General features: G+C 43.6%; 1 protein-coding gene across 2 annotated transcripts in view; it reads left to right on the top strand.

Annotated features, from left to right (window-relative positions):
* Positions 1-12,122, top strand: part of ZNF157 (zinc finger protein 157) — a 39,762-nt gene extending 27,640 nt beyond the window's left edge. Inside the window, exons 3-5 of one of the 2 annotated variants that reach the window (XM_047715024.1) lie at positions 7,890-7,971; positions 8,262-8,357; positions 9,291-12,122. In XM_047715024.1, the coding sequence (XP_047570980.1) occupies positions 7,890-7,971; positions 8,262-8,357; positions 9,291-10,513 (1,401 nt within the window). In that variant the 3' untranslated portion in view covers positions 10,514-12,122. Of the gene's footprint in view, positions 1-7,844; positions 7,972-8,261; positions 8,358-9,290 lie in introns of both variants that reach the window. The other variant, XM_047715022.1, reaches the window with a different exon arrangement.
* Positions 12,123-17,678: the final 5,556 nt, after the last annotated feature.

Genomic DNA, 17,678 nt, shown 5'->3' with positions numbered 1-17,678 from the left:
TATTCCTTCTGTGTTACCATACTAGAGAGGAGAAGTATTCCCTCGTTAGACATAATATCCATCTCAGAAATACATTTAGATGGAGATGTAACTACTTCCCGTAAAGTCCATTCAGACATTCCCATTTTCATCCAACCTTCCACCTTAATTCCATCAACTGTTGTATCCCTATATCCTCCTCATCTAACTATGGCCCCTGTTGGGACTCCGCCAGCAGATTTTGGAATCAAGTTCATTATTTTTTCATGACAGAGTCCCAGAGAAGTTTCTTCTCTGCCCTCCTGGCCATTTTACCCACACGTGTGCATACGGCCTTGGGTGCAGCTAGGTGTTGAATCTGGTTGGAGACCAAGCTAAACCATGAGTCCATATTGATAATAAATGAAGGAACAGGAGACAGGGAAAGTTCTTTCCTTAATGTCCAATGCCAATTAATAATGTGGAAAGAATGGGGGCACCTGGGTGGCTCAGTGGGTTAAGCCGCTGCCTTCGGCTCGGGTCATGATCTCAGGGTCCTGGGATCGAGTCCCGAATCGGGCTCTCTGCTCAGCAGGGAGCCTGCTTCCCTCTGTCTCTCTCTCTGCCTGCCTCTCTGCCTACGTGTGATCTGTCCCTGTCAAATAAATAAATAAAATCTTTAAAAAAAATAATGTGGAAAGAATGAGAGTAAGAAAAATAAGCATTTTGAAATCATTAAAGTAATAATCGAGCCAAGCAAGCATCACTGATGAGTGCCAAAGCTGCTGGATGAAAGTTTAATGAGGAACAAAATATTTAGAGTCTCAAGTTACATCCCCACAGATTACTCATTAATGACTTGGGGAAAATTGGTAACTTTATAATGGAGAAACCTGATAGACACCACGTTAACTAAATGACCAGAAATACAAAAATCTTACTTTGAAAGTTCCTCATTAATCTTCTTACCTTCTGGAGATAATCAGTCTTTACAGTTGAGTAAGATCCTTCAGGAACTCTGAGGTTGTTTTTTTTTTTTTAAGATTTTATTTATTTATTTGACAGAGAGAGACACAGTGAGATAGGAAACACAAGCAGGGGAGTAGAAGAAGGAGAAGCAGGCTCCCCACGGAGCAGGGAGCCCGATGCAGGACTTGATTCCAGGGTCAAAGGCAGATGCTTAACCACTGAGCCACCAAGGCACTCAGGAGCTCTGAAGTTTTTTGGGCATGACTATCCAAGCTCTGAAGTTTTTCCGGGGCCATTTTTTTTTTTAAAGATTTTATTTATTTATCTGACAGACAGAGATCACAAGCAGACAGAGAGGCAGGCAGAGAGAGAGAGGGAAGCAGGCTCCCCGCTGAGCAGAGAGCCCGATGCGGGACTCGATCCCAGGACCCTGAGATCATGACCTGAGCCGAAGGCAGCGGCTTAACCCACTGAGCCACCCAGGCGCCCTCGGGGCCATTTGTTAAAAGTATTATTTCTCCACTGAATATCCTTGACACCTTCGTTAGAAATCAACTGACCATTTATGTGCGGGTCTATTTCTAAACTTTTTATTTTGTGTCACGTGTATCTTGAAAAAATACCATACTGTCTTGAGAACTGTAGCTTTATAAGTCTTAAAATGAGATAATATAAGCCCTTCAACTTCTTTCTCCTTTTGCAAGATTGCTTTGGCTATCTAGGTCCTTTCATTTTTTAAATATGAATTTTAGAATCAGCTTGTCAATTTCTAACTGTTAAATTTCTTTACTGATTGTGATTGGTGTTTGTGATATTTCTATTTTAAGGAGCCTACTGAGATTATCTTCTTTGTGCCCTACTATATGGTCAATTTTTGTGAATATCCTGTGTGTGCTTGAGAAAGACTATATTTTGTATGATCTGTAATGTTCAATATGTATCGGTCCAAAAGTTTCACCTTCTTAATTATGTTGCTTGGGTCCTTTGTATCATTGCTTATTCTTTTGTCCACTTAACCTGTCTCATTTTGTGAGTGGTATATTAAAAGTCTCCCATTAAAGAATGCTTCTGTTTCTTGCATTCCTATAGTTTTGGTTTATAGAGGCTTTTGCTGTGTAACTTTGTGCATAGGTATTTTCACGTATCTTTGTTGTCAAATCTTCGTTTTGGAGGGGGTGTTTAACATTACAGAGTATCTTCCTTTGGCTCATATAATTGCTTTTGGAATTCTACTTTGGCATCAGGATTTCTATCCCTGCTTTTATATTGTTTTCATTTGGTAAATCTTTGTCCCTCTCTTTAATTTTAGCCTTTTGGAATGACTATGTTTTAAACATGTCTCTTATGCACGGCGTTGGTGGGCTCTGCTTTATGAGGCGCTGTGAAAATCTTTTTTGGTTAACAGGTGAGGTAAGCCTATTAACAGTTATTTCTGTTATAGTTTGATGATAGAAACAATACAAATATGTTTGGTCTCAATACTTTCATTTTCTCTTCTGATGTAATAACTGTGTGTATATGTTCTATTCACTCTGCTTCTTTATTGAGTGTTTCCTCTAAATTTTTTTGGTAATTAAGAAGGTTGTATTTTTATGCTGGTAATTCCCTTGTTAATACTTCTCTTTTTTTTCTTTCAGAGAGAGAGGGAGAGGGTGTGAGCGGGGCAGTGGGGGGCGAGGGAGAGGGAGAGAGAAAATCTTTAAAACAAATTTATTTATTTGAGAGAGAGAGAGAGTGTGGGTGGGGGTAGGAGCAGAGGGGAAGGGAGAGGGAAGGGGAAAAAATCTCAAGAAGACTCAGAGCTCAAGGTGGGACTCAGTCTCATGACCCTGAGATCACAACCTGATCAAAACCAAGAGTAGGATGCTTACCCAGGCACCCCACAGGAGAGAAAGAATCTTAAGCAGGCTCCATGCTCACTGTGGAGCCCATCGCAGGGCTGGATCTCACGACCCTGAGATCATGACCTGAGCCAAAATCAAGAGCCAAAACTGAACCGATTGAACCACTCAGGCACCCCTTCGTGTTAATACTTCTTATAGTACCCTTAGTCAACCCTCCTTTCTTTCCATTTGCTTATTTATTCACAAAAGTTGTATATGTTTAAGGTATATGACATGATAATTTGATATACATATTGAAATGATTACTACAGTTAAGCTAATAAATATATTATCTCCTCACATATTTACCATTTTTTAAAAAAAAGTTGCATTTATTTATGTAATCTCTACACCCCTCCATGGGGCTTGAACTCCCGACCCCGAGATCCAGAATCACACACTCCTCTAACTGAGCCAGCTAGGCTCCCCCATAGTTACCATTTTTTTTGTGTGTGATGAGTACACCCGTAATTTACTTTCTTGGCATATTTCCGTTGTTCAATGTAGTATTATTAAGTATGGTCTTTATGCCTATATGTTAGATCTCTAAAGATTTTATTTTTAAGTAATCTCTACCCCCAGCGTGGGTGTAGATCTCACAACCTGAGATCAAGAGTCAAACACTCCAGGGCGCCTGGGTGGCTCAGTAGGTTAAAGCTCAGGTCATGATCCCAGGGTCCTGGAATCGAGCCCCGCATCGGGCTCTCTGCTCGGCAGGGAGCCTGCTTCCCCCCACCCCCACCTGCCTCTTTGCCTACTTGTGATCTCTGTCGAATAAATAAATAAAGTCTTAAAAAAAACAGTCGCACACTCCACTGATTGAGCCAGCCAGGTGCCCATAGATCTCTAGACTTTATTCATCTACATAACTGACTTTGTTTTGTTTGACCAACATGTCCTCATTTCCCCCATCCCCCTGGTAACATTCCTCTCTGCTTCTATGAGTCCGACCTTTTTAAAAAAGATTTCACATACAAGTGAAGTCATACAGTATTTGACTTTCTCTGATTCATTTCCTTTAAGAAAAAAAAGATTTTATTTATTTATTTGTCAGAGAGAGAGCGAGAGAGGGTGAGAGAGCGAGCATAAGCAGGGGGAGCAACAGGCAGAGGGAGAGGCAGAAGCAGACTCCCCGATGAGCAGGAGCTCAATGCAGGGCTCGATCCCAGGACCTTGAAATCCTGACCTGCGCCGAAGGCGGACGCTTAACAACTGAGCCACCCAGGCACCCCTGTCTGATTCATTTCACTTAGCATCATGTCCTCCAGTTTCATCTAATTTGTTGCAAATGGTGGGATTTCCTTCTTTGTCATGACTCAATCGATCTGGTTGTATATATAAACCACGTGTTTATCCCTTCATCCATGGATGGACCATATCTTGGTTATTGTGAATAATGCCGCAGTGATCATGGGAACACAGATATCTCTTTGGGATAGTGATTTCACTTCCTTCAGATACATACCCAGAAGGGGGACTGCCGGATCATATAGTTCTATTTTTAATTTTTTGAACAACCTCCATTCTGTTTTCCGTAACGGCTGTACCTGTTTACCTTTTAAGATTTTATTTTTAAGTGATCTCTACACCCACTATGGGCCTCAAACTTACAACCCCTAGATCAAGAGTCACACGCTCCACTAACTGAGCCAACCAGATGGCCCTTTTTTTCCTTATTAATCTTTGATAACATCTAATTTGTATCTCAGCTTTGCCTATATAGAAGTCAATGATTCATTGTCCATTTTTCTTTGTTCTTCTACTTTGTCAGGACAACTTCAAGTTTATACGTTGTCTTATGACCCATGACCCCAGCTTTGTTTTAGTCTTAGCTTTACAATTAGTATATGGAATGCTCACTGTTAGGCTTTTGCCAGAATTTTCCCATTCATTGGTTTTGGATGGATGGTACAGGGCTGGCCAATAGCATTTCCTGCAGCGATGAGCATGTTCTGGGTCTCTGCTGTCCAGGACTGTAACTAGCCACATGCGGTTACTGAACACTGGAAATATGCTTGATGTGACCGAGAGACTGAATTTCCTATGTTACTCCATTTTAATTCATCAAAACTTAAATTTTATAACCACATGTGTCTAGTGGCTACCGAATTAGACGGTGCAGCTCTATGAAATTCCTTAGGAAGGGCACCAGTGTTTTGGCCCACTCAGCTGTTCTTCTGATAGCCTCGATACTTGAAGAGTATCAAGTATAAAGCATCGAATTGCCTTTGTTGGTACTTTTCCCCCTTCACTTTCTTGAAAGTGCTACATTACTACTGCTTTGTGTCTTGCGAAATTGATGCCAGTTTAATTCTCTTGTCTTGGGAGTTATTTCATCTTTTTGCCAGGAGGCCCTGAGGGAATAGTTTCCTTGTCTCTAAATTCTAATTGTTTTATTAAAATATATCTCGGAGGGACGCCTGGGTGGCTCAGTTGGTTAAGCAGCTGCCTTCGGCTCAGGTCATGATCCCAGCATCCTGGGATCGAGTCCCACATCGGGCTCCTTGCTTGGCGGGGAGCCTGCTTCTCCCTCTGCCTCTGCCTGCCATTCTGTCTGCCTGTGCTCGCTCGCTCGCTCTCCTCCCTCTCTGGCAAATAAATAAAATCTTTAAAAAAATATATATATCTCGGAGTTGGTTGTTCCAGGTCAACTTTCCTTGGGACCCAACGGGCCTTGGAATGTGTTGAGGTTTTTTTTATGATGCCGGGTGTGTTCTAGCTTGGTGAATATTCCATGTGTACTTGAAGAAACATAATTAATTTCTATATTTTTGAGTGGAATGCTCTGCAAAGTCGGTTGGTTGGTGTTCAGTTTTTCTATATCCCTGCTGATTTTCTGTCTTCTAGTTACTTCTATCAGTAAAAGAAGTGTTGAAGGTCAACAGCCATAAGTGTGGATTTGCCCATTTTTCCTTCCAGTTCTTTTAGTTTTGTTTCATGTACTCTAGGCTATTTTATTAGAGCAATTCCCCCCCTCCACGATCCCCTCCATGGTCTTTTGGCTGGAGAGTTAGGGCTTTAATCTCTCCACTTTGGCTCTCACTTTCTATAACTGTGTTTACCCTCAGGGCCAAGTGGTGGGGTTTAGAGAAAAGGCAATGCGGATCCTTTCCATACTCTTTTTTTTTTTTTTAAAGATTTTATTTATTTGAGGGAGAGAGAGAGTGTGAGAGAGAGCATGAGAGGGGAGAAGTCAGAGGGAGAATCAGACTCCCCATGGAGCTGGGAGCCTGATGCGGGACTCGATCCCGGGATGCCGGGATCATGACCTGGGCCGAAGGCAGTCACTTTTTTTTTTTTTTTTTATTTGACAGAGAGAGAGACACAGCAAGAGAGGGAGCAGAAGCAGGGGGAGTGGGAGAGGGAGAAGCAGGCTTCCCACTGGGCACAGAGCCCGATGTGGAGCTCGATCCCAGGACCCTGAGATCAGGACCGGAACTGAAGGCAGACGCTTAACCGACTGAGCCACCCAGGCGCCCTCCTGGGCACTTGCTAAACTATTCTCCTTGCTAAAGAAAAAGATTTCTCTTCCTCAGAGTGCGAGGTGTCTGCTTCTAACAAAGTTTGTGGCTTTGACTCTGGGGCTGACTTTGGGGCAGTAGTGCATTTAAAAAAAAAACAAACCCAAACAGGACTTCTCCCATTCTCTCTGTCCCACAGTACCCTCCTTCAAGCTTCCTGCCATTTTGGTGTCCCTGCTGACTCAGTACTTGTTTTCTCAAGCTCTTTGTTTTTTTCTTAGCTATCCAATTTATTCTGGTGGTTTCAGCTGGCACTGAAATGTGATTGCCTCCCAAGCCTTGGCCTGTCCTGGCCTTCTCTTCTGAGCTTCAGAATCATATACCCACCTGCCAGCTGGATGTCTATCAGTATGTGTCATAAACACTCCAGCTGAGGTCCAAGATCTATTTTAATTTCCCCTTCTGCCAACCTAGTATCTCTCTTGTTTTGCTAATCTCAGTATGTGCCACCAGCCCCAACCCATCTGCTCACGCCATTTTTCTGGGAGTTAATATTCTGTGCTTTCCCTCCACTTGACAGTACTTCTGTATAATTTATAAGTATGAATATATTGTGCAAAGGTCAGAAAATATTCTGATGGTGTATGCAGTCAAATATCTTAGAGACTGATAATGTGTAGGAAAAAAGAGCCCCAAAGCCCTCCACTCTCTGGCCCCTGAGTGTCTCCACAGCCTTTATTTCATCGTAGCCTGAAGTGCTGTTTTCCGTCACACTGTTCTATGTGAGGTTCCCTAACTCACCATGTGTGTTTCATGTTTTCCTGCCTTTTCTTATGTGATTGCCCCATGTTTGTGGAGGGAAATTGTATTCTTGTTTAGGGATTCAAAGCTCTGTCTCCCCAAATGAAGCTGAATTGAGTTGAATCTGATAACACAAAGTAGAATCCCATTCCATCCCTTGTGAAAGCCCACTGCACCCTGCACACGTGTCTAGCACAGCTCCCGTGTGCTAAAAAATAAAGATTTTATTTATTTATTTGACACAGAGGGAGAGACGGTGAGAGAGGGAACACAAGCAGAGGGAGTGGGAGAGGGAGAAGCAAGCTTCCTGCTGAGCAGGGAGCCCAATGTGGGGCTTGATCCAGGACCCTGGGATCATGACCCGAGCTGAAGGCAGATGCTTAACCTACTGAGCCACCCAGGCACCTAGCAAGAATGTGTTTATATACAAGTCTCTTTATTGGAGTATGAGCTCTTTGAGAACAGGCACTCCATCTTATTCCCCCCCTTTTTTTTAATTTTTAAAAAGATTTTATTAATCTGTCAGAGAAAACATGACCAGGGGGACAGGCAGAAGGAGAAGCAGGCTCCCCACTGAGCAGGGAGCCCGATGTGGGGCCCGACCCCAGGACCCAGAGATCATAACCTGAGCCGAAGGCAGAGGCTTAACCCACTGGGTCACCCATGCTCCCCAACTCCTAGTTAACTCTTATTATATTAGTGCTCCGTGGAATTAGTTCCCACACATCTTCTCTGTGTGTCCCATTCTGATCCTTGCAGATTGTTGTTACAGGGATCTGTGTCATTTGAGGACGTGGCTGTGGATTTTACCCGACAGGAATGGCACAGCCTGGACCCCGCTCAGAGGACCATGCACAAGGATGTCATGTTGGAGAACTACAGCAACCTGGCATCTGTGGGTGAGGATTATCTCCCATGTCACTCCCGGTCACGTGTGTGTCCTGTCTTGGTTACTGGGATGTGTGCAGCCTTTGTAGACTTGGATGATGCTCGAGTTCTAGATGCAGGGGTCACAGGTGACTGATCAGTTTGGGGCACCGGGAAGCGTGTGTGTCGTCACTTCCCCCCAGTGAAAGGTTTAAATGGGCCCCCTTCCTTGTGCAGCTCACGAAGATGCACCTTCCTCCTCCATCAGAGGCCCTAAGCTCAGACAACTTGGCCCATGTCCTGTGCCATTTCCCATTAACAGGCCTCTGCGTGGCCAAACCAGAGATGATCTTCAAGTTGGAGCGAGGAGAAGAGCTGTGGATATTAGAGGAGGAATCCCCAGGCCCTGGTTACCCAGGTGAGTGTGCAGTAGCCAGACATATGGAAACGGGAAATAAGAGCCCAGAAATGCAGGTCAAAACACTCTGGGAGGTGTTCTCTGGTCATCTCTTTTTAGAGGCCCTTGTGCTTTGGAAACAACTGGAGGCCACGTAAGGTTTGCACACTTCAGATAAGTAAATCACACATGCCAGTTATCCTGCTCACGCTCATGTGCTCCGTGCTCTTTTATTTTGATTTCTGTAGTTATCTGCCATTCTTATCTATCCCTGCCTGCCTCATCTCAGACATTCTTCGCTGTTCTGCCTCTCTTTAGTATTCGAAATTGCCTTCCTTCCCTCTGTTGCCTGGGATGGCTTCTGTGGTCAGGCCTTCACTCATTCCTTCATTTAGTGTTCCACCAAATCTTAAATGAGTATCCGCTCTAATCTGGTCACGTTCACGGTGTGGAGGTCCAGCAGCGAATGAACTAAGAGCTCTGTTCTGAAGCTTGCAGTCTGATGAGGGAAAGGGACCAGAGACAAATACATCATGTTTGGTGGTAAAAAGAAAATCAGTGCAAGATGAGAAAGCTGGCTAATGATGGTTGTGTGCTTGTAGAGAATGTGCTCAGGGAAGACTCTTTGGTGAGGTTAACATGAGTCCGCCAACATCAGGGATGGGAGAGAGACAGAACCATGGAGATTTTTAATATTTTGGGTAGAGAGGAGAGTACATGTCAGGTCTGGTCTGAGTGGTAAATCCTAAAAATAGCAAAGAGGCCAGTGCAACTTAACAGGGGGTGGTGAGAAGCAAAATCAAGAGAGTTAGCCAGGGGCCAAATCATGTAGAGATTTTTAGGCTCTGTTAAGCACTTTTTTATAGGCTTTATGCAGCACTTTCATTTGATACTGTGACAGGGGAAGCCGTTGTTGAGTTTTAAGTGAAAGGGTGATCTGATTTGTTTTTAAAGGATCTCTCTCACTGCTGTGTGACAACAGTTCTGTTGAGGGTAATGCCCTCGGGCATGATTATGACCTCCGGCATCAGAAGATTCAAACGTTGGACCAAGCTGTTGAATATAATGGATACGGGAAAATCTTCTACAAGAAAACAGGCTTTGTTGGTCCTAAAAAGGCACACACAGGGGTAAAAAACTTTGGATGTCACGAATGTGGGAAAGCTTACTGCCGGAAATCAAACCTTATTGAACATCTGAGAATACACACGGGGGAGAGACCTTATGAATGCGCAGAATGTGCAAAGACCTTTAGTGCAAGGTCATACCTCATTGCTCATCAGAAGACTCACACAGGGGAGAAACCCTTTGAATGTAACGAATGTAGGAAATCTTTTGGCAGGAAGTCACAACTCATTCTACATCAGAGAACGCACACAGGAGAGAGACCCTATGAATGTACCGAATGTGGGAAAACCTTTTCTGAGAAGGCAACCCTCATGATTCACCAGAGAACTCACACAGGAGAGAAGCCCTACGAGTGTAGTGAATGTGGAAAGACATTTCGAGTTAAGATATCCCTTACCCAGCACCAGAGAACTCACACAGGGGAGAAACCATACGAATGTGGGGACTGTGGGAAGAACTTCCGTGCAAAGAAATCCCTAAACCAGCATCAAAGAATTCACACAGGCGAGAAACCCTATAAATGTGGTGAATGTGGGAAATTCTTCAGAATGAAAATGACTCTCAATAATCATCAGAGGACTCACACAGGTGAAAAACCCTATCAGTGCAATGAATGTGGGAAGTCTTTCAGGGTACACTCATCTCTTGGGATACATCAGCGAATTCACACAGGAGAGAAACCTTATGAGTGTAATAAATGTGGTAATGCCTTCTACGTAAAAGCACGCCTCATTGAACACCAGAGGATGCATTCAGGAGAGAAGCCCTATGAATGTAGGGAATGCGGAAAAATCTTCAGTATGAAGAAATCCCTTTGTCAACACCAGAGAACTCACACGGGAGAGAAACCCTACGAATGTAGCGAATGCGGAAATGCCTTCTACGTGAAAGTACGCCTCATTGAACATCAGCGAATTCACACAGGAGAGAGACCCTTTGAATGTCGGGAATGTGGGAAAGCCTTTTGCCGGAAAGCACACCTCACAGAACATCAGAGAATCCACGTAGGCCGGCCCTTGCCTTGTACAATGGAGAAAGCTTCTTCGTGAAGACTCCCATCACCATTTGATCAAGCCCTCTGGGTCATCTGGTCACCCTGCACCCAGAGTACACCCGTAACAGTTTGGCTCCTACACTGGTGTGAAAATACATCCCAGTTCCTGTTAGGGGATAGCTCATTGTCATTTTCATTTCATTTGGATTTCCCTAATGAATGGTATGGTGGCATAGCTTCTTGTCTGTTGACCGGCCATTTCGGTTTTTTTCTTCTGTGCACTGACAGTGCTCTATCCTTTGCTCATTGTTTTTAATGGGCCACTTCTCTTTTACTTCTTGGCGTAAGTGTCTCTTGGCTTTGTTTTTTACTACATGAGAATATAAAAATCTTTTTTCAGTTATGTGTGTTACAGATATGTCCTCACGGACTGTGCCTGGTTGCTTAATTTTGTTAAGTCTTCTGCTGAGGTTTTATGTTGGAATATGGATCAGATTCAGGGTGGTAATATTCTCCTATTCTTTCTTCTAAAGTTAAGGTTTTCCTTTCAACATTGAGAATTTGTCATCTACCCTGAGAATTTTTGTGTGTATAGTGTGAACTGTACAATATCTAATACCCTATTGCTTTTAAAAACTTTACATGAATGGTATCACACGGTGTTGAAAGTTCTGCAGCTTGCTCCTTTCATGGAACGTTACCTTCCCAGGGTCTGTCCACGCGGATAAATATAGGTCTGGTCCATTCATTTCTCTCTCCATTCTCTTGGTGCAAGACATTTGTATCGTGTCTGTGTTTGGTGTCTAAATCTAAAAGTGGAACTGATGGGTCATAGAGTGTAGGCATTGTTTAAGTGATTCAGCTCTTGTGCCCTAGCTCTAACATCCCCATTCTACACTGTGCTTTGTGGTGCTTGGGCTATGATCTACAAAACATGTTTCTGTCTTGCCATCTTCTTCCTGTTGGGTCTTGCCAATAAGAGATACTAAATATAAACTTTAAGGGTGAGGAAGGAAGAAGGGACCTGCTCCTTGTTTCCCCTTCCTGTTAGCTCCCTGTTCATCTGAGTGTCAGCCCAGTGTTACTTCTTCCCTTGGCCAGCAGCAGTTCCTCCCGGTGGCGGTAGTTTAATCCAGGCTGTAGATTTCCAGCACCCATGGAATCCCCTACGGTACGAACTCCCACCCCCTCAGAGACACTGGCAGCCGCTGGCCGGGGCCACCTCCCTAGAGGTGTGAGTCCCACCCACATGACACTACTCCTTCAACTTTTCAATTCCAGTTTCTTCCCTTGTTACCTTAGCCCAGCTGCTTCCTGTAGTTGCTATCTCCACGATAATTTTAATGTTCCCTGTCTTTTCAGTTACATGGTTAGTAACTCTGTAACTAGCTAAAAAGTCTCTATAATAAGTTCTTTTCATTAAAAAATAACTGGTGTTGTTTCTCTCCCCTAGCTGGGTCCTTCAGATTGATACAGAAATTTTTCAACTTTGTTAAATAATTGGATTTTTTCCCCCTCTAGGTTGTACTAACTTACATTCTCATGAGCAGTTTGAGATGAAGTTTACATTTTTCCATGTATTCACCAGGACTTATTAGCAGTCTTTCAAATTGTGGCCAGTCTGAAAGGTGTAAAATGGCTTGAAGTTGTTGTATCCATGAATACGGTTTGTCTTTTTATTTTTTAAGTCGCCTTTTTGACCTTTGATAGTATTTTATGGTTTTCCCCCAAGAAATTATCTTTTAAAGCTAATTTTTAATAGAAACTTTGCTCATATATCTGTATGTACATATATATTTTAAAATGTAATAATGTATTATGGGGTTTATATAAATATTTATATGTAATATTTGTGTATATATTATATATATAGATACACACACACATACATATGCACACATACACAGATACAGTCATGTATCCCCACAAAACATTTTTGTTTTATATGTTCATTTCATTTTACCCACTTGTTTGCCATCTTGGTTGCTCTTCATTCCTTTCTGCATTCCATCCGGGATCATTTTCTTCTTTGCCTGAAAAATACCCTTTAGTGGAGGTTTGTTAGTGTATACCCAAACCCCTCAACTTGGAAAATGTGTTCTTTTTTTTTGGTAAAGCTTATCTTTTTCTTTTTTAGGTAAGCTCTAGGCCCACCATGGGACTCCAGCTCATGATCCCAAGGTCAAGAGTCTTATGCTCTACCAACTGAACCAGCCAGGCACCCTGAGAATGTTTTCTAATGCACCATTTTGATCCACAAAAGTTAATCCTTTCCCATTAGTATTTTGTAGCACTATGCTATAGTAAATTGATGCTAAATTAAGTACCTGTTTTTGTTTTGTTTCCTGGATGTTTCATAATAAATATGAAGACCCAGGATATTTGGATTAATCATCAGATGCCTCCAAATACAGCATACACATGAATGTGTATATTATACTTTATGCATTTAAAAAAAAATTTTTTTTTATTTGACAGAGAGATCACAAGTAGGCAGAGAGGCAGGCAGAGAGAGAGGGAAGCAGGCTCCCCACTGAGCAGAGAGCCTGCTGTGGGGCTCAATCCCAGGACCCTGAGATCATAACCTGAGCCAAAGGCAGAGGCTTAACCCACCCAGGTGCCCCCTTTATGCATTTTTTAAACAGCATTCCCTAACCCTCATTTACTGAGTATTAATTACATTTATCAAGATGTTATCTTATTTATTCTTTTAATCTTCAGCTCAATCATTTAAAAAACTTCAATTTTATGTTTTAAAATTCTTATTCTTATTCTTATTATGGAAAATGTCAAACATAAATAAAAGTAATCTATAGTGACAGAAAGCAGATCAGTGGTTGCCTGTGGGATGGGGATTAAATCCTAAGGGGTAGGAGGGACCTTCCTGGGGGGTGAAAGAGCTATTCTGTATCTTGATTGGAATGCATATTAAATTATTAAATGAGTAAATTTAAGATTTGTGCCCTTTATTGATATAAATTATATCTCAATTAAAATTTAAAAGCAATAATACAAATGTTATGGGTTCCCACACCAGGAGCCATATGTGGGCTTCCAGGGAGAAAACCAGGAATCTTGACCACTAGAGCAGGTAAAAGTACACTGGCAATGGGAGACTTAGTCCTCCTAAGGCTTTCGAAATGGCCTTGCTTCATGAAGATGGCCTTCACTGAGGCCCCGTGATGGTTTGTGCTTATCCTCGGTTAGCACCCTCCCTGCCAACACTACTGTGTGTATTTGACTCCTAATGGCTTAAGCACAATCCCTCTTGATCCTCCATTAGCCACCGCCACAGTAGGTTTTACCCTAGGATATGTCAGCCCCATTAACCTACAGCACTTCTTTTCACTTCTCTGGGCCTAGAGCACAGTGTCTGTACAATGACCTATAACATCAGCTCATGATATCTTGTCTTATCACAACATTTTGATCCAGCAAAGTCTGCTGACTCCCCGTTAGCTCGGAGCATCATGTCTCACCACCCCTTTTCGCTGCCATTACAATTTTTGCTGACCCGTTTGCTCACAGCAGAGTGTCTTTTCACCCCTTTAGCCTCCAGTTTTGTGACTGATGATCTTCCATTAACTCAGTATCATGGGTTTTTTTTTCTTTCCTTTAGATTCAGCATGGTGACTGCTGACCTCCCATTAACTCACAGTACTGTGTCTAGTTGCCTTCTGTTAGACTGAATGTAATGTCTGTTGACCCATATCAGCAGTGTCTACTGCTCCCCACTTGGCTACCATACGATATAGTCAACCCAATGTGTTCAAACCACATTGGATGCGCTCATTATGGTGATGTTTATCAGTCACCTGTAGTCAGTGTCTGACCCCACCATGTACCCACAGCACAGCACAATTGCACCAGTTTCCGTCCGCTGTTCCCCAGTTATCCACCAATGTGGTGACCTTGATCCTTCTGAGCCCCAATACAGTATCTGCAGAACTCAGATGACCTTGTCACTCTGTCTTCTGATCCCCTGTTTACCAAGCTTCAAGATTTTTTTTTTAAAGATTTTATTTATTTATTTGTCAGAGAGAGAGAGGGAGAGAGAGCAAGCACAGGCAGACAGAATGGCAGGCAGAGGCAGAGGGAGAAGCAGGCTCCCCGATGAGCAAGGAGCCCGATGTGGGACTCGATCCCAGGACGCTGGGATCATGACCTGAGCCGAAGGCAGCTGCTTAACCAACTGAGCCACCCAGGCGTCCCAAGCTTCAAGATTTTTAACCTTGAGACCCAGTGGTGTCTGCTTAAAAGAGCCCCCATCACTGTGTCTTCCGACCTTCCACTACAGCCTGTCATTGTATCTGCTGACCATACACCGATGCTTTTTGATTGACTGATTTTTAAAGATGTATTGATTTATTAGTTAGAGAGAGGGGGAGAGAGCGTAAGCACAGTGCAGAGGGGCAGAGGGAGAGGGACAGAGAATCTTTTTTTTTTTTTAAAGATTTTATTTATTTATTTGACAGAGAGAGAGATCACAGGTAGGCAGAGAGGCAGGCAGAGAGAGAGGAAGGGAAGCAGGCTCCCTGTTGATCAGATAGCCCGATGTGGGGCTCGATCCCAGGACTCCGGGATCATGACCTGAGCTGAAGGCAGAGGCTTTAACCCACTGAGCCACCCAGGCGCCCCGGGACAGAGAATCTTAAGCAGACTACAGGCTGAGTGTGGAGCCCAACGCTCCATCTCATGACCCTGAGATCATGACCTGAGCCAAAACCAAGTTGAAGCTTAACCACCTGTACTACCCAGGTACCCCAAAGTGTCTTTTCATTTATTAGCCACTAGCAGAGTATGAACTCCTTGAGGATGCATCACGTTTTTTTTTCTCTTCAGTTGAATCATTATGTCAGCTAAATCTCCTCCCTTTAACCACGAGTTCTGTGTCTCTGACCAGTTGAAGCCTCAGTCAAGTCTGCTGATCCCCCATTAGCCCCCCTCATGGTATCTGTTGGTTCTCCATTAGCCAACAGTAGTTTCTTTGACACCCATGAGGCCCCAGCAGTGTATCTGCAGATCCTACTCCACTACCTTCCCTCTGTCTGCTGATCCCCAATTAACCACAAGAGCTGAGGCTAACTTCCATGAGCTTCCAGGACAGTATCTGCTGATTCCCCATTAGCCCCAACTTGCTGATATCCTTTTAGCCATCAGTACAGTGTCTTTGACCCTCTTAAGTTACAATCATGAGCCACTAGTACAGTGTCAGAATGCAACCGTGCCCCAGCTGAGTGCGTGTCGACCATACATTTGAGTTCATCACTGCGTATGCTAACATTAGAGTAGCCTCAGCCCTGTGACTGTTCATTAGTCTAATCTTTGCCTCATGCTTCTCAGTCTTGGCATCTGCGGCTGACCCTGAGCTAGTGTCATCACTATCCACTTATATTGGTCACAAATACAGTGTTTTTGATCATAAAAAAATCAGCTCTTAGCCCTTAGTCACTCTGCTGATTAGCCATGGAGCACCACTAAAGTGATAATGTCTCTATCTCAGCATCAGTTCATCTATTATCCCCATCCCTGTGGATGCTGGTCCCTCATTATTCCCTAGTGCTGTGTATTGGCTTCGTGAGCCTCATCAGAATGCCTGGGACTCATTAGAGCCTACCCTACGTTACAGCCCTTCCTGGTTCAGACGATCCTGTATTAGCCACTAGGACAGGGTCTTTGATGCCCAGTAGTCCCCCGTAGCTATGCCTGCTGGTGCTATGTCAGCTCCCACGACTGTCTGTTGAATTCCCACTAGTCCTAAGTATAGTGTCTTTGATCTCTGTGATTATTCCCCACAGTTTATGATGATCCTGTATTAGGACCAGCCATTGTTCCCTGATCTCTGTATGCTGGTTTGTTGGCTATTGTTTCAATCCTTGAAATTGTTCCCTGGACTCTGGTGGTTCCCCAATCCTTTAGACTGCTGCTTTATTTTTCTGTTCCTTGTACTTCAGAACTTACTTGGTCTTTTTCTTTCTTTCTCTCTTTCTTTCTTCTTTTTCTTGCTGTGGTCTGATCCTTAGGGTCTATCCCCTGTTGCTCTGGCTGTTTTGCAGTCCCTCTGATTATCTTCCAAATATACAAGGACTATTTTTGTGGTCTCTCCAGATGTTTGATGATCCTGCTGTTCCTCAGGTCCAGACACTGTCCCCCTCCAGCTGTTGCCTTATTTCTCTGGCTATTCCTTTAGCCTGAGACTGTTCCCTTATCCCTGGCTATCTCCTAGGTATTTCTGGCTATTGCATAACATTTAGGAATGACTTCCTGTGGCCATTCTAGAGTTTCTATGGCTATCCTCTCATTCCAAGAACTGTTCTCTGTCCCTCTGGCTGTTTGATAGTCTCTTTGACTGTTTCACATCACTGCAGTGACTGTTCCCCGTGTCCTGGAATATTTTCTCAGCCACAGACTGTTCTTGCTGCTTCTGGTTGTTCTCCAATGCCTAGAATAATTTACCAAACCCTCCCAGTTGTTACCTCAATCCTAGGCATACTCACACTTGATTATTTTCTGGTTTATCCAACTGTTTCTCAAAACCAAGGACCGTTGTAGCCACTGGATGCGGCTGGGAGTATCAGACAACAAAGAGTGTCAGGCTGCAGAGGAAGCACCTTCCTTCCACATAGTTCCCTTTAGTTATGGCTGCCATGGAGAACTTACCTTACAGGGAGGCTTCCTAGTTCAGAGTCCTTGTGTGGCTCCTGGCAGGCAATCTGTAGTCCTGGTGTCACCACATTTCCTCCATTACCCTTCCAGAAAATCCACTAAAGTAAGTAAAGGGAGTTACCCTCCACCTCAGCATTCCATGCGGATGGGTGTGAATCTCTGCTTGGGAGAGATGGATGGCGGAGAGGAAGCACGTGAGGGTGTCAGCCCTGTGAGGTGTGCAGCACGGGGTGGGCAGGGGAGTCCAGCTCAATGGGTGGCCCTTCCCTCCACTAAGTCTCAGTACTTCCCCTAAAAAATGGACCTCACAATCCATACCCAGAATCCTGAAGTCCGTGCTAGGGTGGGAGGATCATGGATGTGTGTATTTTCTCAGGTCAAAACACAAAACACATAATAATAACTTCATGTGTAACAATAGCAGTGATTTAATTTCTAGACAGGTAATGTGGTGTAATGAAGAGCACAAATGCTGGTGCCAAGTCTGTATTCAAATCCTGTCCCTTAATGGTTTCTTAGATATAACATCAAAAGCAGACACTGCAAAACAAACA

This window comes from Lutra lutra, chromosome X, assembly GCF_902655055.1.
Source record: "Lutra lutra chromosome X, mLutLut1.2, whole genome shotgun sequence".
Lineage (NCBI taxonomy): Eukaryota > Metazoa > Chordata > Mammalia > Carnivora > Mustelidae > Lutra > Lutra lutra.
The sequence above is the reverse complement of the archived record's forward strand: the minus strand, read 5'-3'. Positions and strand labels throughout refer to the sequence as shown.